Raw genomic sequence first — 25,001 nt, forward strand, 5'->3', positions numbered from 1 at the left:
AAAACTCGAATCTCGGGGCTTCCATGGCTCCTAACTCTAGCTCAATCAAACCCCAATTTCCCACACCTTCAACCACATCCTCTTGGCTTAGGGAATGGCTCTCCAACTTCATGGGGAGGTTTAGTTAGTCTAACACTGACCTGGTTAATCCCTTTGCAAGGCAAGCTAGAGTGCCTGAGAGGGCCCTCCATCAACAACTGCATCAGAAAGCATGCAAAGTAGCCCTATGCCCACCTCAACGATGAATCCTATGGGGCCTTAGGTTCAATTCTATGAGGGAGAACCATCCTTTATAAGAACTTTTGTGCCTAGGATACCTAGCTTCTAGCCGCCGCAGATGCTGGGAAATGAACAAATGGACTTTGGGGGGAATACACTTCCACACACAATGGCTTCTCGCCCTACACTTGGGTGGGATATGCCCATCAAAAATGTCGGCTCTAGGTCCCACAATAGGGTGTGTGTTGGCACAGCCAGGCGAGTATAATTTGGACTATTCGATATATTTTGCAAGTCGCCAACTTAATGATGAAAAGATGAATTATACAACTATGGGAAGGCCTGGTGATGGTCTATGCTGTGAAGAAGTTCCGTCATTACTTGTTCTTCATAGACCACCAAGCACTCTTCTACCTAGTAAAAATCCCCTGTGTGACCAGATGCATCATGCGGTGGATGCTTATCCTTTTAGAGTTTGGTTTGATGCAAGGGACGTACCTATTTCATGGCATATCATATGTCCCAAATCCCAAGTAGAGAACCCAAAGCTAGAGGTCCCAGATGCCCCGCTATTCCTTGTACATTAAAACAGAATGGGCTCAGGAGAATGGTCATTTCTTGGCCAATGGGTTTCCCCAAGATAGGACCCTTAACAATGATTGAGCCTAAAAACTTGTTAAAGATAGGGCATCATACCAATTGATAGCCGACCAACTCTATCGAATGGGTAAGGACAGTATAATGCACCACTATGTCCGCAAATGAGTTTATAGAGGTGTTGGAAGAAGCCTGTTTGGGCATTGCAGGAGGGCACTTCATAGGAGAGAGCTCACGGCTTGCAAGGTACTACAAGCAGGCCTATGGTAGCCCATTCTCTTCGCAGACATAGCCGAATTCATTAAGCACTACGACCCTTGCCAGCAAACTTCAATACCTCACAAGCAAGATCATATGTCTCTGACAGGAGTTCTCACTGATCAACCCTTTGAGAAATGGGGATGTTGATTTTGTAGGACCAATCAGTCCAGCGGCGGCAAAAGGGACACCCAAGCCTGATAAAATTATCACGGCTACTAATTATTTCACAAAATGGGCAGAAGTCAAGGCTACCAGGAAGGTTGACACACAAACAATGGCCAAATTCTTATATGAGAATGTTATATAACACTTTGGCCTCCCGTTCAAAGTTGTCAACAATCGTGAAACTCACTTTATCAATGACACAATTCATATCCTAAAGAGTGAGTTTCTGATCGTTCATATAAAATCTACCCCCTACTATCCTAGATCAAATGGCCAAGTCGAGAGCCCTAAAAAGACTTTGTGCCAAACAATGACTTGCACGGTGGAGGCTAGTCGTAATGTGACTAGGAGCACAAACTCACTGCGGTATTTTGGGCATATTGCACGGTGTACAAATTTGCGACTAACTGCATGCCTTTTAGCCTTGCGTTTGGGGTTGAGGTAGTTATGCCCATGGAATTTATAGTTCCAAGCCTAAGGGTGGGCGTCCAAGATCGACTATCAGAAGATGCCATTTTTGAGAGGCTGATAGAGATCAAAAAGTTCGACGAGACGAGATTAAGAGTGACATATGGCATCAAGGTCAAAAAAATTTGCAAAAAGAGTGGCTCGATCGCAATCTCCGAACCAAAGTCCTTAAGGAAGGCAACCTTGCACTATTCTATAGTGTGAGGAATACAAAGTGTTAGCTTAAATACTGTAGCATAGCGAGTTGTGGAAATAACAACCAAGGGTCATGTAGCATTGTGACCTTGACCGAGCTGAAATGGATGGCTACATTAATGGGAATAAGCTTAAATGTTATTATGCCCCCCTAACTCTCCAAACACTACAAGCCATCCATCAAGAAAAGGAACTTAAGAAGGAAGTTGCCCGCATAAAAAGGTAGGCAATAGGGGAGGCTTGGGCCCCCACCAAGCTAACCTGAAACAACTGGGACTCATATCAATATGTAAAGCAGCGGTGGAAGGGCTAAATCTTATGGAAGATCTAACTATATCCTATGGAAGGGCTAAATTCTATGGAAGATCTAACTATATCACCTGCTAGGGTGCATGTGGATTTTCAATTATGCAGGGAGACAATCTACTCTTCTAAAGCCTTTGTGGACCACCGAGACAAATCATAATTTGATCTCCAGAAGGTGTGCAACAAAATCTTAACGTCTAAGGTAACTCTTGAGCCCACTCTTATCATTGTACACGTAGTAAATGGTCAGAGCATGCCAGCCATAGGATATGTGGAAATACCAATATCAATAATTAACCATAGTGTGGCAAGTAGATGTTAAGTGATTCCTACAGGTGCCATGGACAAACATGTGATTCTTGGTAGGGACCTAGTGTTGGGCAGTCAATTGCCAAATTGATTGGCATGAACGTACAATGACATTGAAAAATGGTGGTCGCACCTTGGTGGTCTCAATCAATTTTGGAATCTTAGAGTCAAAGATTCCCCCAACCTAAGAGTCCAACAAAGCATCCACCCCAGTCAGCAAGAGAACCATAAGTCCACCAAGCATGGTCGAAGCTTCCTCCTCCGCCCATGCCATCGTTCATACTCCAGGTGGAAAAGTCAATACCATGGTGGTGCCTTCCTCCTTTAAGGATGGTACCACCAAGGCACTAGAAGGAAGGGCAAGAAGGCCACCAGCAACTGTATCCACCCTATCAATGGTCAAAACCCCTACCTCTCCTAGTCAAGAGAAAGGAAACCGATGGATTCCCAAAGCTGTTGAGCCAAGGAAATCTCAAAGAAGGAGATGCACAACGAAATTCAAAAGCCAAGGAGTCACCCCAGGTGGATTCCTAAGTGGCTGCTAGAAGCTCAGGGTTACTATGATGGAAATGAGTATATTTGGGTACCCAAGACCCGCCCCACTACTAATTTTTCTTCCTTCAACTCCCCCATGTGCACAAGGCAATGTTTGGCCTCCTCGAGTGGCAAGGTAGTAGCGATAGCACCACAAGAATCTATTGCTATCCCATCAAGGGATAAAATCACTCCGGCAAAGGAAAATGTGACTCCCTTATACCTAGGGATTCTCATGTTGCAAGGGATGGCATCATTGACGACTACCATATGGTAGTACCACAAGAACGTGTTCTTAAAAAGGGAGGAGAGACACAAGAATTTGCCGCCGCATCAAAGGGAAAGTCCAAGGCCCAATCACTAGTGAGCCCCAATGGGTTCCCAAGGGCAAACCACTGAGTACTACCTCTACTTCTACCTTGACATCAACAGTTGACACAGTAGACCCACAAAAACCGGCTCCGGAAAATGGAGGAGTGCCACAAGAACCTACTATTGCCCGTACTCTATATATATTGTCTTCAAGGATAGCCACCCACACAAGTGCCACAAAAGAATGAGTTGCCCCTCAAGTTATGAAAACCTGAAAGCCATATTGCTTCCAATAGATGGTGGTGCCCAAACCATGCAATTCAACACCAATGAGCTGTCAACATAGCTCATTCATCACAACTCCAAGGCACAGTTCTCTGCCCTCTTTACAGGTGCACTCAATAAACACGCAGCTTGGAAAGAGGCCAGGTACCCTAAGCCCCCCAATCTGACTTTATTGATCATATCATCGTGTTTAGATGAAACTTAGAGGTCCACAAAATAGGTGAAAATAGAGAGTCTCAACAATAAGTCCTGGCCTATGTGAAAATAGCACCCTTGGTTGGTTGTAGTCTTCACTAAGGGAGTCAACCCACCACAAGTCAGCTTAGGTGACTAGGGTTTAGAAGTTGGCACAAGTTCCTAGGGTCCCTAGATCACCTTGTCACACTCCAAGCCAACACAATAGTTTTGTACAAAAGTTGGTTAAAGTGTTAACACACCTTCCCCATGCACTCACAAGTCCATCTATGAAGTCCAAGAAGGTTCGCATTTCAATCAAATCTCTATATAGGTAAGAAAAAGTCAACTTACCACTTTAAGGCTAACACGACAGATCTAGATTACTAATGTAGCGATTGCTAACATGTAAGTCACTGGTAGACGCCTAACCCAACAACTTTGGTCCTGCTGCGATATAATGTTGGTCACTGCTTAAGCCTAACACGGTGACTTGATAACTCAATGACACTACTTTAAGGATAACATAACCCGCTGTGATAATAATGCTGATTTGCTATGTTATAATGCCAGTCATTACACTGATAATGCCTCTCGCTATAGTATAGGTAGCGCTGACCTATTGCATTACCATGATTCTTATATAAGAAAGCAATCCATTTTGCAATTGTTGCTATGCCATTGTACCTAGGTTTTGCTGATTTTTTTTCAAAGTTTTTAAGATTCCATTTGCCCTCCAAACTCACTCCCACACTACCCCGCCTTATGTCAAACGACTCCACACACTCCATGGGTGGAGCGAGATATTTCAAGCCATGAAGTCTCCTCTTTATTCCCAGCTTCCACTACTCCCTTTTGCTCTCGAATGATCTCCATTCCTCTACCTTCTCAAATGGAACAACCCGAGGTCCATCCCACCAATGAGCCCTTGCCATCAGCTCAACAATTTACCTCCCAACCTCAAAAGAAGCATTGCTTTGCAGTAGCAGTAAACATGGAGAACGTTGAGAATTACATTGAGCACAACATGTAGATAAGTAGATTCTCCCCCCTCGAAGCAGAATGGCTAGAGAGAATACAAGGGGTGGTTGTGCACTTGCAATTTCAGTGCAATGCCAAAGACTTCAAACTATATTATCACAATGCGGCAAGCTACCAGGCACTCCAAGACCTAGAATTAGCCCTCCTCATTTAGGCCATGGCCCTCAATCTATGGCAGATAGGTTCCCTTGCCACCTAAATCTTTGACAAGCGATAGATTTTATGGACAAACTTAACAATGTTAGCAAGATGATAGGTTGTCTGCATGCAAATGGCAGCAACAAATATCATCAATTCACATCCAACATAGTTCTAAGGGCATTTGGGCTACTAGTTATCTCCAAGCCATATGAGACTATTCATTGCATGAATGAACAGTTCCACGGTCTAGTCCCATACAACACAAAGGTTCACAAGGGTGGGATCCCATTCAACTTAATCAATAATACTGTGATTGCTAAGCCTGCCAGGGCAATCGCTTCACTAGCCCAAACATCATATAAGGAGCATCACAACACCATCCTCTTGAATCTGCTTGCCTGTCTACATTAGCTATTGCAGGAGACAAATTACATGGAGTGGGACCCCAATCAACTTAATCGATAATCTTGTGATTGCAAAGGCTGCTAGGGTAGTCACTTTGCTAGCCCAAATATCACATATGGAGCATCACAATGCCATCCTCTCGAATCTTCTCACTCATCTACATCAGCTATTGCAAGAGACAAATTGCGCATAGTATTTCTATAGTGAGCTACTAAATGTCTGCACAAAATCCTAGCATTGAATCAGGAATCCAATGTTCTTCATGCCCATTATACATCACTTATCACAAGATCCCATACCCGATGGCTTTGGTGACACCTCCAAGGATAGCACAATGTTGTCACATGCAGTTCCTCTTTGGCCCATGCCTATAAAGACATTGCCAAAGAAGAAGAATGTAGGCCAAACAAGCCAATAGGCTGACAGGCCGAAGAGAAAACAAGAGAGAGAGGCAACTCAAAGGCAGGAGGTGGCACACAAGCAGATTTAGGAAAAAGGAAGCCTGAAAGAAGGAGGTTGAAGTGGCAGAGAAGCTCAGGGTACAAGAATGGGCTTAAAGAAGACAATAACTGAGGACAAGCCTCTCATCGACCCCTCTCATCGACCTTTCTTAAGAAAATCGGCCGACCTCACCACCGCATTCCACTGATGTTAGGGAAAAAAGTCTTGCAACTGTGTTCCACAGAAGTCAAGGCAAAAAGTCTTACAACACAATAGCTCCAGCAAAACTCTGAGTAGAGCAGTAAGGTCAAGAATACTAGTAGCCACCTCGTTGCCATTGTCACTTTAAGTGCTCAAACACCGTACCTCCACTGCCCTTTATTTCTCCACAACAATATGCTCAACTAATGAGGGTTGACCGAAGTGCACTGCAGAAGGAGTAGTTCTTTAGGGACGGGCCTAACAATCATGGCCCATATAGCCCAAAAAATCAACACCCTAAAGCTCATACTCTTCTCGGATGTTGAGGTCCTTATGAGGAAGAGGACACTGAAGAAGTAAGAAAAATTCTACACGAGGACAAAGAACTGCTACCACTGGAGCCCTTGCCCAGCCACAACACATGGTATCATGCCATCACATCCTTTTGCATGATCGATGATGTCTTCGACATCAAAAGGTGGCAGGGCAAACTCAAAAGCTTCCACTTGAGCTAAAAAGATATAATAGAGCTGATGCAGAAGAGTTTTTGAAAATGGCAACGAGAACATTTTAGGCAAACATGGGGCCGATACAAACACTCGAGTCCTAATAAGATGCCAAAAATAGACGTGAGCATAGGGCTCCAGCCATAGTAGTGGATACCATTTTTGAATCATGAGGCCTTTTGGAGAACATAATGTTCAGTAGGCATAGACCAATGTATTGACCCTACATACATGCCTCTATGATAATGCTGGCCTTGGAAAGATTTTGAAGCCATGAAGGCCTCAGATCCAAACATTGTATATAATTTTCAAGGATCCATTTTTCGATAGTGGGTACCTCCTATGCATGGCAGCCCAAATGGAGGATTTTAATACAATTTTTGCCACGGTCCCCGATTCAATAGTCTCAACCACCATGCACGTTTTTTAACTGCTCATCATTTTCAAGGATCCATTTTCCGATAGTGGGTACCTCCTATGCATGGCAGCCCAAATGGAGGATTTTAATACAATTTTTGCCACAGTCCCCGATTCAACATTCTCAACCACCATGCACTTTTTTCAACTGCTCATCATTTTGTTGTTGGACATTCCCACTCAAGAGCCCACTGTGAAAAACCTTCGGAGGCTGCGATTCGAGATATTGTTTGACCTCAACACCAGCCCCCAATTTCCACAAGTAATACGACTATACCTATGTGTCCAAAATCTTCATGGTCACCATATACAAACCTTTAAAGATATGTTTAATACACATTTTTGGAAGCCTCTACATCCATTTTGCCGAATCTTGCACATGCTCTTTGACTGGCATTGCATCATGTCTTGAGAGGCACCCTTGTTTGAACTGCCCCAACCAATAGTGCTAGTAGTGTGGAGTCCAAGGACTATGTAATCCCTACCTAACCCCCTTAGGTGAGAGAGGCTTGAGCTCTAGCTTTTGCATCCCTGAGGATTTTATCCAAGCCCCAAAGGATCTGGTTGGGCTACTATCCCACTGTGTCCATACAATGTGTGTCGATAGACCTATCATGCATCCTTCAGAGTCTCGGACCTCTGGGTGCCAGATGAGCGGCTATCTCTAACTCCTTCCTAATGGAAGGGCTAGGCCAAATGAGTCCCCCCCACCAATCACTACCAAACTCTACAAAGGCTCCTTATCAATGGAGAGCCTTTCCCTATCAAGGGAGCCTTAAAGAAGTTCCACCTATGAGACCGGTGTCACTGACCCGATAAGCCCCCCCATTGAAGGGGGAGTTTCCAAGCTTCTACTCCTAGGGTGAGGCCTCATACCATTAACTTGCCCAAAAGGGCTCTACACTGCATCTTTGGATCGATGGTGCCCAATCTGCCATGTGCCTATGGCATGATCATTTTCTGCCTTGGACAAGATCTTGGAAGCTGTGTCAAGTAAGGTGATTGATCTCCATTGACAAACATCCAATCCATACCCTCCCTTCAGGATCATGTACATCCAACCTCTACTTAGAGACTATGGAAGGAAACCTTAGTTGAAGATCTCTTGGTAGGCCAACCTAATCGGGGTGAGAATATGCTCCTAGAAACATCGAAAAAAAATTAGGGTTAGACCATCCTCCCCATGGCACTTTTGGGGCAGGAGAGCCCTTAGGACCTCCCATATCTCCTCGTCTATGTATGGCACCTCTAAAAATTTACTCAAGCTCTACATACCTATAGACAAAATTTGCTCCCAAACTACCTCACAAGTTAAGAGAGTTGTAGGCAACTCCTCTACTGACTGAAGCAGTTGTTGATAGAAGTCCATGTCATCTCAAGGATCTTCTAAGGGTCCATGTGCATTTGTCCCTGCAAGTGCTGATGTCGCTGGAGTTGGGTCCTTTCCGATCATGGCCTAATGGTCGAGAACACTTGCCTGGTCATCCTATCCCCTTTTTGCATCCATCTGGTCTGAGAGGAGTGGTATAAGAACTCAGTCCGATGGACCTCCATATTTTGTAGCTCTAGCCATGCACACTCAAAATGGTCCCTGAGCTACTGGGAGCTTGGGTCCTGATCTTTGAGTCTCTCTATGGATGCTAGGTCATGAGGCAAAGTGCATTCTCCTAATTCTAAAGAGTGTGCCTTTATCTAAATGTCTGGGACTTGATTTCCTAGCTACTCTATTGAATTGCATATGCAACCCATGTATCCCAACACTCTCTCTGTCCCTCCTTTAGATGCTTCCAGATCTTGGCTACATCCTACTGCACCTCTGCCTCTTGTAGGAGATCATTTGGTATGCGGATCGGTCCAACACCAAAGGGCCTAGTAGTGTTACCAGTAACACCAATGAACTGATTGACCATGTCATCTCCTTTGGTATACTTGTGAGAGTTCCTGCATAGGAATGAGCACCCAAGTGGCATCTTTTCATGTGTTCATCTAGGTTCTTTTTAAGCCAAAGATGAATGACTGTCTAGTTGAAGTGATCTATCATGAAGTCAAGTCTATTTTTTTCCTATCCCACCAAGATTAAAAGATGGTATCAGTAACCAAGACAGAATCAATTGAAAATTGTTCCTAGATAATGCAATGAACCATAAAGCATGTGCCTTGATTTGAGCCCAATTGTCTTGCTTGTTCCTAAGTGCACCTCAAGTTAGCAAAATGGCTTTCCAATTGATATGTTTCCCTATTTCCAATTCAATGATTTTCCAAACCTTTCTATCATGAAGACATGCAATAAAAAGGTGAAGAATATCCTTATTTGACCATGGACATCATTTGCATTTGCCATCTCCTTGCCATTTCCTTTCCGAACAATCATGCCTCTTACACTAGTTTAAGTAGCTTTCTGTAAAATTAGCCATAGAGGAGAAGACATTTACTCAGGGATCTTCTTGTTCTGCACCTTGGAGAATCTATCCGTCCATTTGTCCCTCCTATCATGAGCTTCCACCTAGAGTTTAAAATTCTAAAAAGGTTGTCTATGTGGGTACTAGGAGTAGGAATGGAAAAAAAGAGAGTATTGCCCAGCTAGGTTGATGTAATTGATGATTCCTCATTTGCAACATCATGTCAAACCCTGCACACGAGATGCCACCTCAAACTTAGATCAAAATAATTTATGACTCATCATTTTCCACATCATGTCAAACACTCCACACGAGCTGCCACCTCCTACCTTGATCAAGGTACTTGATCACTCATCAGTTGGCCACAACATGCCAAATCCTCCATGTAAGATGCCACTAGATACCCTGATTGTTGTACTTGATGCCTCATTATTTGCCACACCATGCTAGATCCTCCACACAAGTTGTGACCTCATACCTTGATTGAAGTACTTGATGACTCAATAGCTACCACATCATGTCAAACCTACAAATAAGATGCCATCTCATACCTTGATCGAGGTACTTGGTGACTCAGAAGGTATCACATCATCCAACATGACTTCATTTCATGGTGATAGCGCATACATAGATTGAGGCATATGGTGCCACATCATTTCAAGCATGCCTTGGACCCACCTTGGACTTACCTCGATTAAGGTATTCAATTGCCACATCATTCGATGCCTTGGCCTCTTCATTTGCCAAGTTGCCACATAGGATTAATACCTTGATCAAAGTACTAGGAGAATCTAAGTGAGTGTGAGTTGGATGCCATGTCCCCACACCTCAATCAAGGTATTTGGTCCACCTAGGATGCCACAGTGGACTTCACCTATATCTTGGTGATGCAAGCAATGATGTGTCAGTCTCTGATTCAATTGAGGTATGCCTGATTGCTTCCCTTGCCCAATTGCTCATGGACTGTCAATGCACAACATGGGAAGTTCACATCATATGCACAATTGAAAACATATTGGGTGCATATTTGCATTTGTGTCCTACTGTGCACAAGATCTCTTCTATTGACTCACTAAGAAAAGCTTCAAGGTGTCTCCATGCGCTAGATGATGGTTTGCCTACTACTCCTTTATCTATCACATTTTTCTTGGCATTGGAGGCTCTTAGATGATGCGCAATTCCGGATTATTAATCCATTTTTTAATGGAGGATCTATCCATGATAGATATGTTGATGTGTTTGCTTGCAACAATGGAAAGTTATAGAAGACTAGTCAAAAAATGGAATCCAAGAGAGGAATCTGGTCATGATTGGCAATATCCGGTTACAAGGTAGCGGGTTCTCGAGAGTATTTGCAAAGCAATATTTGTCTACCACTATGTGATCACTAGCACATTGAAGGTGGTGCATGCAAGAGGGTACACACACACTGATTCAAATGCATGCAATTACATGCTTGACTTCACTATTGATGAGAAAAAAATGCATGTGCAAATAATTGATTGGGGAATTTCTTTGCATTGGACAGAGAGTCGCGAGGAGCAAGATCCCAATCACGCTCCCCCACTTAGATTTCCTTGGTTTGCTCTTGAGCTTTACTGGAGAGAAGATGCCATCCCAAGACCAAAGGGTGAGTGGTCACCTCACACGGACTACAATGCTATGGGTTGGGTTATTTGGAGAAATGAGCAACTTCATTTATGATGCTGATCAATATGGTGAAAACAAGACTGCTATGCTATGGGCTGGTTATTTGGATGACTTCAAGAGGCACCTAATGCATGATGACTTCAATGCACATGCTACTATGGATGATATTTTGAATAGTTTTCATGCGTACAAGATTAATCAAGATGAGTCATTATGACACATGGAATAGATTGAAGATTTTGATGCAATAGAAATTTCAAAATCGATGCTTTATTGTTCACTTTTTAGCTTTTATGAAAAAAAAATTCCACTATAATAAGAAATATATCGTACTTCACTATTTTTCCATTGCACATGTTCTCTTCATGTAAAATTAATCAAAATCTCATCTTCAATAATAGTGTACATGAGCTCTCAACTTTTAGGTCTATTAGATAGTACTTATGTGGCAAGAATAGATCATGTGTTTTTAATTATGCAATGTTATTTCATTTAAGCCTGCTCAAATAGAAACTTCTCCTTTCCATGCTAACTGCATACTGTTTATGTTGCTCATTGTTGGAGCATCGATGGATCATAAATAGAACACTTTATTCATGGAGAATGCCCAATATATAGGCAAGAGAGTATACATCTTTGACATCATTGATGATCTCAGGATGGAATCCTTAGATCCTATAATCACTCCCCGATTCTCTCAATCACACCCACTCTAGCACACCTACTCTCACACACTCCTAGCATAGGACTCCTAGCCCTTAGGCACACACACCCATACATCAATTTGACTCTACATACCCCCCCACAAATTGATGACCTCATCCCTTAGCAGTAGTAAATGGGATGCTCCATGGATTGCGCACCATCAGGTGGCAACACACATGGCCCCAACCTATGACTCACTCCTAGGACTCTTGGTTTACAACTGGAGGATTGGACAATGACTATGTATGGAAATACCCATGGGTCCAACAAGGTAAAAACTCAAACAAAGGACTAACAATCATTTAAGGATGGACTATCCATGGCAGAGAACCATTATTGACCACACACATAAACAACTTAGAAAACATATGGGTCATCACCCTTGTCAAGATTGACTTGGGTGGTGAAAGCAATGAGAGCTTTAACATCCTCTGGTTCTTCTTCTTCTTCTTTCTCTGCTTCTTCCACAAGGTTTGCTGAACATTTCTTCTTTGCATAGCATTCTTTCTCAAAATGTTCAGGTTTTCCTTAAATGTTGCAATTCATCTTGTTCTTGCTGGTGTATCCCTTGAAGTTGTTTTTGGCCAAATATGCCCCATGTTCTTTGTAGTCACCATGTTCTTTATAGTCATTCCTCTATTTCATTTTCCTTTCCTCTTCCAAGAGGGATGCCTCAATTTCCACCAAACTAATCTTTGGTATATCGGTGAGAGTAATGACAATAGTGCCATATTCCTCAGTTAGGTTTTTGAGTAAGATAGCAATTACAATGTCATCATCAAGATTAAACTTGATGCCTGATAATTGAGTCAGTATGCTTTTCATGAAGTTTAAATGTGAAGAGATGGATTCTCCTCTATCCAATTTCAGATCAAAGAATTTGATGAGTGGAACATCTCCCCTATGCTCCAAAGACAAGCTTAAGATGACTCTATGCAGCATGAGCAGTCTCACAGCCATCAATGTGGTGGATAAAAGAATCACTCAATCCAAGAGCAATTATGGCTACTGCCTTTTCATCCTTAGGTTGCCATAAACCTTCTCCTTCCCTAGTGATTGGTTTCTTTTCTTTTCCATTAGCCACATTCCAAATCCCCTTTTTCATGAGAATAAATTTCAGTTTGGTCTGCCAAGTATGAAAATCCTCTCCCTCAAACTTATCTATCTTGGTTTTGGAGGCCATAGGGAAGGTCTTACCACTGATGTGGAAGTGTCTAGTCCCTTACAAAGATAGCATTCAATTCAAAAATATATCATAAATGCATCATGAGCTTTCCAAAAACTGTCAAATTCAGGAAAATGCTCCAAAGGTGAAGCTAAAAAATGCTTTAGATCACTTCAAATGAGCAAGCATCCAAAAGCCCAAAGATTACTAACATTGCATCCAACCAAGGGATTCTTTGAGTATCAATCCTCATCCTCTTTCCAAGAATTTGCCATTGCCACTCAATGCTCAGTATGCCAATAGCCATAGTTATAACTACAAAAACCCCAATACATTGGACGTCATTCAATAGCCTCTCATTAAAGCACACTAAAGCTTCCTACGCTTGCTTCAAGTTTCGGCAAAAACAATGACTTGCTACCTCTCCCATAGATCCTCCTTTGTAGTGCAAGCTCATATCCAATATCCTTTTTGCCATTTCAAGCAATCTGCCCACTTGGACCTCCCATCATGAGGGGCCTCTTCCTCATGGACTACTCTGGCTTTGACCTCTGTCGCGACGACGAAGACACATCTCGCCTTCCCCCTGCCTCATCACGCATGGGATGCCTCATCATCAAAGGCTTGCCCATCGCCCTCATCCTCTATCTAGTGCCCTTCATCACCAATCATTGCCTTCCACTTTGCGACTACATGGGATATCTGCAAAAGTGACCATGTTTTTTGTGGCAATGACAAAGGACGATCTACCGAGAGAGAGGCTGTAGTGAGACAGGTTGCAAGGAAGGAGAGGCACTGCTAATAACGATGGACACACTTGGAGATCACCATTCTAACCAATTTGCATCCATTGGTGGCTCACATTCATCGAATCAAATCCAAAGGCCCGTGCTGTTCCAATCGTCCTACACGTTAAAACTAAAACCTCTCCTTAATATATAGTATAGGTAAAAAGAAAATGAAATGACATGTCCTAAAGGGAATGTTCACTTCCATAAATATCAATGTCACCACTCAATGTGCAATTAACTTCTTGATCTTAAAAAAATAAACTTATTGATCTTCCTATTTTGAGGGTAAGGTTAGGTTTTTGAGGCGCAAAGCATTAATTTGTTACTTCTTCCCCTTCCTCATGCAATCCATATCTTTGTACTTGCTACTAGCTTCAACCGTGCCAAATGCACTTGGTTTTCTTTCTAGCTCATTCATGTCAATTACAAGTGGTAAATTCTTTATAGCTCTATTGATGGTTATACCTCACCATGTAAGGAGACGAAGTATATACACGTGGGGAAAGCTGTGTGCTTTATCTCCATGTTGTGTGTTTGGTTATACCTCACCATGTAAGGAGACGGGGAAAGCTTTGTGCTTTATCTCTTGATATTTGATTTTGTTGGTGAATTTTCCCTTGATGTGTTTTGCTTCCAAAGATGGAGAAAGTCTTGTTAGGAGTGGCAGAATTGCATGTGACATAGAATCATTAATGTCTCTTTGGGTGCAGACAGTGCACACGAAGGATTGCACTTCCTGCCGCTGACTGCTGGTGCTGCTTTGCCTCATTGCTACTTGCTCCAACGTCAAATCTCTCCCGTATAGTTGTAGAAAAAACACCGATGCCCAATTCACAGGTGAACGAGAACGACCGGGCGGGCCCTGCCCTTATTGTGCGGCCAATGTTATGAAGCGCGTACTTGTTTCTGCTCCAACCCGCCATTGCCTTGTTTCGACCTTTTTTTGCTGCAGTCATTCAGTCTTGTGGGAGCACCGAAAATGCATAGGTTTACAAGAATTCGAGTTCCCTGCCAATCTCGGGCGTTTGCCTTGGCGGCCCATCCTACTTCCTCCAAACCCCTGCCTCGCATTCCAGGCTTCGATCACACTCCTCAACCATACACAGGTCCTTCTGCAGAAGAAATACTGGAGAAGAGGAAGCGCTTCATGAATCCTTCGATCTTTCTCTACTACAAAAAACCGGTATGCCGGCATCTCCTAACGTGGCTCGCTTCGGCTGTTCTCATAATCTAACCAGGAAGCTTAACATGTGTTGAAACGTCAGCTATTCCTGCGGCGATCTTCTCGTATATCTCGCCTTAAATGGCTTTTGAAACGGCTGACGACCGGGGAGAGGCGCGTTTTAACTTATTAGATATTACGGAAACAGTATCACTGTCCTTTCAGATTGTTGAAATGTAAGTCAGAAAACTGGCTGGGAAGAAATTACGTCCTGCCTTGCAGCTGCGATCTTATATTATATCGACAAGTTGATTTCACTTGAATGCAACATCTGATCTTCACCTAACCAGTTTTGTAGAAGTATTCTCTAGCGGCTTTGCTCTGTTACCTCTCCAAGCGTCTTCTTTTGGCTATGATTTTGAGAATGTGGTTTTTTTGTGCGGGGGGAGGGTTCAACAGATAAACATTGTGGAAGGCAAGATGCAGTATCTATATGACGAGACAGGGAGGCGTTATTTAGATGCTTTTGCTGGCATTGTTACAGTTTCTTGTGGGCATTGTCACCCGGAAGTAGTGGAGGCAATTATACGACAAACCAAACTTCTGCAGCACACGACTACAATCTACCTGCATCATGCCGTGGCTGAGTATGCCGAGGCACTCGCTGAAAAGATGCCTGGCAATTTAAAGGTTTTTTGGCACCTACCATTAGTTGCGTTAAGCTTCTCAAATGTTTCAAGGTCTTCGTTCTTAAAGTATGCTTTTTTGATCGTATGTGAAGAAAGCTGCCAGATGATGTCACTCCTCTCGGTATGATTATTTATCATATATATATTGGTAGAACAGATTTGCTGTGCATTGACACGCGGACGAGCACACTTCTTTAATTTGTCAAGGAGGAGAGTAATAAATGTGACACATGCTCAGTTGGGGGATAAAGATTTGCTTTCAAGGAAGTGGGTGGTCAAACTTAATAACCGCATATGCAATCGTAGTTCTCTGTGTGTCAATCTCATTGCTGCCAGACGGTTAATGCACAGGATGCATAAACATAAGATCCCTTTAGAAATCTGAATGTTACACAAATAGTTGACTATGCATCGTAATTGTGAGGTTCTGAAGAGACGTAGGAGCAGTTTTCTAGGTTAGATCTAGGTCTTCCTTGGGACTTTGATATGTTGATACTTGGCAACCATGGAAACAGTCCTGGTCTCAAGGTACACTATTGGCATCCCAGCACTTTCTTTGAGCATTTTGTCCTGAATGTCCTTTTTGTCTGTCTCTAAAGTGCCTATATTTTTTGCTTTTTTTGGAAGGCCTCTTTGAACGTTCCTCTTTTATACGATTCTGTTTTGTGGCTTCTAAAGGACCTATTTTGTCCTCATAGTTTTGCTAATTCTAGGTTTGTCCACACATTGAAGCTGACTTTTGTTGACCTTCCTCACAGTTTGAACGTTGAAATGGCAAATGGAGCTCGTACTACCAACCACAACCTTTGTAATCCTCTGACTATTCTTATGTTGTAGACCTATTTGTCTTGGATCTTGGTCCCATAGATGTCATACTTGGCTGTGATTGGCTTTGGTCATTGGGGAACTTTACCATGAATTTACAAAATCTGACAATGACTTTTGGAAACAAGGGCAAGAAAGTGCATCTAATGGGTATTCAAACTCAGAGGTTGTAGTTAATATCTGCTACATAAATGAGGAGACGTCTCAAGAAAGATGTGGGTGTCTATGCTTTGAAACTTGAGGTTGGTGATATTAAGAGTAAGGGCTTAAAGGTTGAAGACCTTGATATGTTGGAGTTACACTGCTAGCAAGATGTATTTTCGAAACATGCCCTAGTCTGCCACCCAAGAGGGACGTTGATCACACCATCTATTTGGAAGAAGATTCAAAGCCCATCATGAAGGGTCCGTACAGGTTATCAACAGTAAGAAAAAGATAAGGAGGTTCCCAAACAGATCCAAGAGCTATTGGACAAGTGCTTTATTGCTCAAAGTCATTTGCTTCCAATTTGTGATGAAATTTGGTTCCAAACCTGCAGCAACAGGCTGGAAAATCGATAGCAATTTTGCTTAAAGGTGGTTGGTGAATGAACTGGGGCCTAGAGTTCAGTAGGAGGCAACAATTCAATGCAAGATGGCTATTGTAGGGTTCATCAGCTTGAAAAATGAGGGAGCAGCCAAGATGTCACCAGTAAGCATGCAAGAACAAGGTGGCACAAGCAACTGGTGCTTTGTCCGAGGGTCGGAGACAGTCCTCTATGGCCAGCAAAGGGAGGACTATGGCATTCTTCAATTACTTTGGGTCTGAGGTCCCTTATCACACAAATCCGGTTCTGGTTCCATAAATATCCATCTCTAAGATAATAATCCTTATGGCTGCTGCCTTGGCTGAGCTGTGTCCATATATTGGAGGTATTTGGGTCATCCTTGTACTGATCCTTCATAACTGCAAGTTCTTCATGATAGGCTGTTGTAATTGAATTTACCTGTGGTCTTCGTGATAATGCACTGGCAACCACGCTGTCTTAATCCTGAAGTAAATTGTCCTCAAACTCGTCTATGAAAGCTCTCCTTTCAACGATAAGCTTATCTTCGTTCCTAATTTTATCCAATTCAGGAACAAAAATCAAATAAGAGAAAGCAGATTTCTTAAATACCTTCTTTTCTTGGATATGATTGACTGTGGGAATGAGGCTGCCAGAGACTCCTGCAGGAATCACAATTTCACGCCCCCCTTGCACCACTGTCACTGTCTTCTTTCGAAAATCGAGGCTGGGCTGCATCTTGTAGTGCCAAGGTTGACCTAGAATCATGTCGACGTGTACTATGTTTCCCACTTGGAAATCCAAGTGGTCAAGATAACCCTGTAGATGAACCCGTAGAAGACTACCCACTGGTGTGAGTACGTTCATCTGGAAAGCTGCTCAAGCTCTCTTCCCTTGCATGGTAGTCGGAACAATCCCAAGGGAAGAAGCTAACTCTGAAGAAATGATGTTATGAGTGGTACCTGGATAAAAAAGAAATAGGGCAGGTTTGTCACCAACCCGACCCCACGCCTTCAAGAGCTGATTTTGGGATCCCTCATCATCTTCAATCTCTTTCAAAACAGCCTTTACTTTTGCTGGCCCTTTACCCCTTGTAGGCTGTCCCAGCTTCTGGTCTTTTCCCTTTCGTAAGGGGCATTCTAAGAATTTATGAGCCCCATCACATCTGATACACGGCCTCTTTCTTGTACTTGTCAATAGTGTCCCTATCTAGACTGATTTGATCCAAACTTCTTCTTGCCGGAATAGAATCGTGGTCGGTTCCCGTCTCTTTTCCTCCTAGACTTTTTGGAAAAGCAAAAAGCAAAAAAGCTAAACTAGCTTTTTGGAAGAGTAAAAAGGAGAAAAGCTAAACTAGCTTTTTAGAAAAGCATCAACTTTTAATAATTTAATACTTCAATAACTTTATGAGTGTGGCTATTATTATTATTATTATTTTATCCATTCACCAAGCTCAATTAATCTAGAGGCCTAGAACCTAGACAACTTGTATCTAACACTAGACAACTCAGAATTCTACCAAACTGAGACCATCTTTTAGCTCTTGAAAGGCTCTCGAAACTAGATACTCAAGGACTGGGTTTTGAGATCGCTCCCAATTCAATAAGCTATGCGATCTAGATCCATCCTCATTGACTAAGCATCATAGCCTAACACACCAAGGCTCACCCCCAGGGCCATTAAAGGTCTTAGGGAGGAATGGTTGGGTATGGAGAATCCTTGTGGATGTGTGAAGCGTCATCAGTCTCGTACTGCATGTTGGTATTTTAATACGAGGCGGAGGGTGATCCGGTAAGGTAGTCAATCGACTCGTAACTTCACTAGTGTGAAGTCCACCCCATGCACTAGCTTTCGACATCCTGTCACTGAATGTGATTGATGGATACTGAAGATCCATGGCCATGCTAAAGATGGCAGAGAAAGACCATACTGAAGAGGTGCATCACACTAAAGGTGATTGCTCGCGCTGAAGATGACAGATCGCACTAAAGGATAAGAGCTTTGAAGTCCGGAAAAAGTCATACTGAAGGTGACAAGTGCTATACTAAAGATAGCATGCATGGTGATCAGCCATGAAAAGGGAGCACTCTAAGCTGCAGAATGACATGCGCACATGGTAGGAGAGGATGCCCTACCGAGATGTGAATCTTGCAATCAGAACTCACATAGAAGAATACAGACGTGTGATTTGTAATATGATATCTCAATAATGGAAAATAAAGATGGGGCCAGAAGAAAGAACCATGGCTACATGCTATACATGGACAAACGTACAAATGAGGGCAGTTTACATGGGCTGCAACTACCAAATGGCAACATTTTGTGGGTCAAGCATATGCAGACGATTCTTGCTTCTTTCCGCGCAAGACTCAATCGGACATGCGCTCCATCATGGAGACTTTGGAATTATATGGAATGGCTGTCGGGTTACATATTAACTTTCAAAAGTCAAAAGCTTTTGCCTTTGAATGCTAAAGATTGGCACGAGCTATTGTGGTTGGGTCACATTCTGGAACTAGGACAAATAGTATGACCCTTGGGATGTCCGATTGGCTGGTGTATATCTTTGAAGGAGGAAACCTCATCGGTGATGCAGCGTATCTAACAGAAACAAGATTACTGGAAGCTCTCTACTTGGTTGTTGCATGTGCGTTTGCGCAGCATACAAGCAATCGTAATGGCTTATATACAGCTCCACTTGCCACTCATAGCATGGGATCAGAAAACCTTGGATGCTTTCATGTTACAAGCAATGGAGTACCTTTGGAAAACAAGAAAAGACAAGAAAGCTCTCCGCCTCCTGAAATTGAGCTAGTTTGTTCTCCAAAGAGGCGTGGAGAGCTCAACATTTTAAACATACACTATTTTTTGATTGCTCGGAAAGCTACCATGTTTCTTACTTTTGCAGCTCAGAGGGAGCCATGGACACAAATGCTCGCTGGAATGTGCACTAAGGTTCGTACACGTGCTTTCGGTAATCGGGAGACCACTTTTTGGGATTTAATTGCGGGAGCTTTTCAAGTAAACATCCCTGGCAGTCCTGTCTCTAGCCAACTAATTGCTGATTGCAAGTAATCTTGCCATACATTTGCTAGTCTGGACGTCCACCAGATATGGGAAACAATATGGCATTGGAAAGTACACATTGGAGTAGACTGAGGACTCTTTCCAACACCTCTTGCGGTGGTAGAGCCCCGTAAGGCATATTTTCTTGCGTGCAAAGGTGTCAAATATGTGCAGGATGTCGTTTAAAATGATGGTACTTTCATGTTCTTTCCTATAGTGAATAGGCGTCATGCTCTGGGCATGCACTCTAGGCCTATATGGCAAAAGCTGCGGGACTTAATTCAGCCATTCCTCCTGATTCCTCGTCTTCCAGTGCAAGATCGACTGGAGGATTGGGAACTTAAAAGACGTGCCAAAATGTTCCGATGATGAAATTGACTACTCTGTGAGAGATTATCGGCTATTGATCCGCTCGCCATGGATACATCGACATGGCAATGAGCTTCGGTGGTTGAATTAACCTCTCAAATGGTGTGACATGATGCCTACCATATGGAAGAATGGGCTTTCTCTCAAGCAAAAGGTTTTCATGTGGCGGTTTTTGCTGGGGGTTCTGGAGACGACACTTACTCGTTGCGGTATTGCATCTACGCATCGTTTGCGTTGCTCTTCTCCCAGAGAAACAATCCTCCATTTTTTGTGGGCTTGTTCAGCTACTAAGGATCTCCTTGTGACCCTATCCTGAGGCCTTTGGATTCGCCTCCCTTCGCATAGTTTGTTTAAGCACTTTTGGATATTCGGGAGATTCTAGTCCTTTCTTACTGACTATAGCCCTTTCTTCTTGGGGGTTAGATTTATTGTATACTGGGCCATATGGCATGATAGAAACCATCACATGTCCTCTCATGCCCCCCTTTGGATACATATGCATTCTTCAGGCGCTCTTTGCATACATCCCTATATGATGCTTATCATATGGGTGACATTTCTCTGCATCTTTTAGAAATGCCACACTTGGTGGTGGCGATTTGTAAATTGTATTAATTAATTGAATTAGTGGTTTCGCAAAAAAAAGAGTGTTTAGGGTACAGATAATCACACTGAAAGATTCTTGGTTACATAGATTGCATCCTACCCATAGGTTTAACATATGTATCTCATTTTGTCCTCGTAAGACTTAGCAATATGCCTTCATGCTACAAGGCTCACTCCCAAAGCCTGTTATGAAAATAGCTAGAAACTGAAGGGTACGAACCTCCATTCACATTTTGGGGCAGCCGTGTCTGTCAGATTGGATCTTCCTATAGGGAGCTAGCCACATATTGGGCCTTCTATTTATCTGACTTTGACAGCTCACCATGGCACCCAAGGGTGTGCCTCCTTTGATGAGTCTTTACTTGGTAGTGATTACCATCTGAGACTGCTCATCATGAGCAAGCACCTTCCATAGTGGAAGCACTCAGTAGTGTCACAGACGTTTCTCCTCAGCCCATAACTCCTACATTTGTTGATATGCGAACATAGTTCCTTGAGGCTTTGCCCTCCATTATTTAGGGAACGTTTTTACAGTTGAGAGAGCAACTTTGTTAGCACGTCTCCTAGTAGATTGACTAGTAGTTAAACTATGGCATTTGTAATGGGCCCCCTAGAGGGCCATGTACCTTCAGTGGCCCCCCTAGAGTTCCAGGTGACTCTAGTGCCTTCTACATGCTCCTTTGCCATTCTTGGACCTTCCTGGGCCTTCTAAACTTCACATGTGTGGTTTCTCTCTCATCTTCTCCTTTGTTGAGATTTTGGACTTTTCAGCCTCCTTCAGCTGAATTCCGTTTTTCTTCATAACTCCTCACCCGTTTGGATTCCTCGACACCCGTTTGGCCCGATGGCTTCCCCTCTGCCTCCCCTTCGCAGTGATATGCTTTTCCTTCCCTGCGTTTGGTAGAACGGGCAGAGCTGAGCACTTCTTTTGCTGGTCGAATTTGCAAAAGTGGTTTTTTCTGAACCTTTTTGCTTCTATAACCTCCTGGGCCTCTCCTCTTGCAAAGCTACAGCTTTCTGTTGAATTTCGAGTGGTCTCACGCGCTGGTTGACTGGTTTTTCTCAGTTTTGGAGGACTTTCCGGTGATGAAACTTCTCCAAAACCTTCTCAATGCATTCTTCTCTGAAGCACGCTTCTTTTGAGCCCAAGAACTCCCATTTCTTCGCGACAGAAATGCTTCTTTTCGCATTTTTCAGTGGAATTCTTGCTGGTCGGCTCTTGTAAATGCTCTTTCTTCATGCCTTTGCACTCCTCTTTGGCTGAGAATGCAATTGGGCATTGGCTACTATGTCCTCTTGGCTCAGATTGTGCAAACAAATGCCAAGAAGAAGAAGAAATGAAGAAAGCACAAGCACGGAAAGAGTGAGTACACACATGCATCAGCTTCTCATGGCGGACCGCACACTTATACATCAGTTTTCCATGAGGGACAACCATAAAAAATGACTCAGAAAGTGACTTCCAAGAGAGAGGAATCTCCAAAAGAGTACTTGAGAAAGAGGTACAAAAAGTACAGCCAGTGCAATAGTATGAGCAGCCAGCACAAGGCCTTGGTTTGGGTACTTTTACTTCTCAAAATAATAATGTGCAGTTCATAAATGTGGCTCAGCCACCTCAGCCATATTTGAGGCAGCAACCTGAATATTTTGATACAGATTCTATCTTTGATGCTATGTTGATTTCACCGCCCACTGGGCATAGAAAGCAAGCCATGTATGTGGGAATGCAACCAGGCATGCAAGCCATAGCATATGCTCCCATGCCTAATGTTCAGCCAAGCATGGCTCTCCCTAGTGAAGGGAATGCTGCAAAAATACAGCCATCTTTGGGACAGCCAATATCAAATGTATATAAAGAATTTAAGGATGGTGGTTCTCATGTCAAGTTTGAGACATATAATGGAGTACAAGACAGGTACAAAGCCCTCACATTCCTTCAACAGTTTGATGCTGCATTTCTTGTTTGTTTACAGAAGCATCCAAGATGAGGAAGGTTGCCACATTTTTGAAAGGCAATGCACTTAAGTGGTATACCAACTTTATGCTTCATGGAGATGCACTTGCTACTTGGCTGGAATTTAAGCAAGTGTTCCCTTCTACTTGGCTTACTCCAACTTTTGAAGTTGAAGTACTTTCACACTAGCGTGACTTGTCATACAAACTTTGCAAGAATCTTGATGATTACACCAAGAGGTTTTGGGATGTTTTGCTGCCATTGAGCTCTTACAGGCATGTTTCTTTGAAAGAGCAAATAGAGAGGTATTGTTGTGGATTGCCTAGTGAGCTACGTGATTATTGCATCAAAACCAAGCTTGGTTCTATGACTCAATTAATTGAGAATGCAAGGACAGCATATGCATGGATGCAGGAGAAGAATTTGGGCTTTATGGACAGCAAGAAAGAAGACAGCAAACGGGCTGCCAAACACCAGGATAAGGACATCAAATCTGAAAATAAAAGTTATGGCAAACGACCGTTTCAAAAGGGAGGAAAAGCTCAATTCAAAGCTGGTCAAAGGCGTGGACAGCCTAATAAACAGCCCTGTACCAAGCTATCTGATGAAGAGAAAAAGTCACTCATGGAGCAAAACAAATGTTTTATATGCAAAGGAGAGGGACACCGCTCTTATGATTGCCCATCCAAGAAAAGAGACAGGTCAGAATGGTGATAAACAAGCTGATCGGGAGGGCAAAAGGCCTAAACCTTCTGCATGACTTCTTCTAGATGTGATTGGGAGTTTGCCACATGCACATGATGAAGAGGAAATGAAAAAGACCGAGATGTGCAGAGCATGGGGAAAAATCAAAAATTAGAATTGTTTGTTTTTCTTTGATTCTGGGGCAAAGACAAATTTCATAACTCCTGATATGGCAGGAAGGCTTGACATCAAGCCTGAGGAAATGGGGCCATCCGGCATGTGTGATATGGCCAACCCTGAACTCAACACACCTGTCACTCCTATCATTGGCAAGTTGAGGATGCATATCCAGGGATATCAGGATGCAGAGGACTTCTACATTACGCCTTTGCCAGAGAGTGATGCTTTGCTTGGGATGCCTTGGATGTACAAGGTGGGGGCTGATGTGCAGATGAGAAACAAGAAGATTTCTTTAACTCATAGAGGCAGAAATCATGTACTTGATGTAAAGTTGAAAGGGGAGTCCATCCCTGTAGTTTCAGCTTCTTGTATTTCCAATGTAATAAAGCGTCATATTTCAGTGTACTTGATTTTCGTCAAAGAGGACAGCCAACCAGTTCAGGAAGGCTCTACTCTTTCTGCTTTAGATAGAGAAAGGGATGCTTTTATTTTAGATTTTCAGGATTGTTTCTTAGATACACTTCCTCAAAAATTCTCTCCCAAGAGGTCCGAGGATCATTAAATTGATATAATTTCAGGAAGCTCACTGCCTAATATACCTCCCTATCGTGTCAGTAAGGCACAACAGGAAGAGATAATGTCACAAGTGAAGGAACTCTTGGAAAAGGAATTAATACAGCCAAGTAATTCTCCACTGTTCCCCTGTGTTGCTTGTGCAAAAGAAGGATGGCAGTTGGAGAATGTGTATTGATTATAGGGCTTTGAATAAAGTCACAATTAAGAACCGTTTTCCAATTCCACACATTGATGATATATTGGATCGGTTGAAAGGTTCCTCAATGTTGAGTCGTATTGATCTTAAAAGTGGGTTTAATACAGCCAAGTAATTCTCCTTATTGCTCCCTGTGTTGCTTGTGTAAAAGAAGGATGGTAGTTGGAGAATGTGTATTGATTATAGGGCTTTGAATAAAGTCACAATAAGAACCGTTTTCCAGTTCCACGCATTGATGATATATTGGATGGGTTGGAAGGTTCCTCAATGTTTAGTCGTATTGACCTTAAAAGTGGATACCATCAGATAAGGATACGGCCTGAAGATGTCTACAAGATTGCCTTCCGCACTTCATTTGGCTTATATGAGTTCCTTGTGATGCCTTTTGGTTTGACTAATGCACTTGCCACTTTCAATAGAATGATGGACATAATTTTTAGAGCACACAGAAAGTTTGTGGGCA

General features: G+C 42.8%; 1 protein-coding gene across 1 annotated transcript in view; it reads left to right on the plus strand.

Annotated features, from left to right (window-relative positions):
* Positions 1 to 14,336: 14,336 nt before the first annotated feature.
* LOC147891423 (alanine--glyoxylate aminotransferase 2 homolog 1, mitochondrial-like) overlaps positions 14,337 to 25,001 on the plus strand; it is a 32,536-nt gene continuing 21,871 nt past the window's right edge. Inside the window, exons 1-2 of the mRNA XM_087389387.1 lie at positions 14,337 to 14,870; positions 15,309 to 15,539. Of these exons, the coding sequence (XP_087245513.1) occupies positions 14,667 to 14,870; positions 15,309 to 15,539 (435 nt within the window). The 5' untranslated portion in view covers positions 14,337 to 14,666. The remainder of the gene's footprint in view (positions 14,871 to 15,308; positions 15,540 to 25,001) is intronic.

Source organism: Dipteris shenzhenensis, chromosome 18 (assembly GCF_047967505.1).
Source record: "Dipteris shenzhenensis isolate YYH24624 ecotype China chromosome 18, Dip_SZ_1.0, whole genome shotgun sequence".
Taxonomy (NCBI): domain Eukaryota; kingdom Viridiplantae; phylum Streptophyta; class Polypodiopsida; order Gleicheniales; family Dipteridaceae; genus Dipteris; species Dipteris shenzhenensis.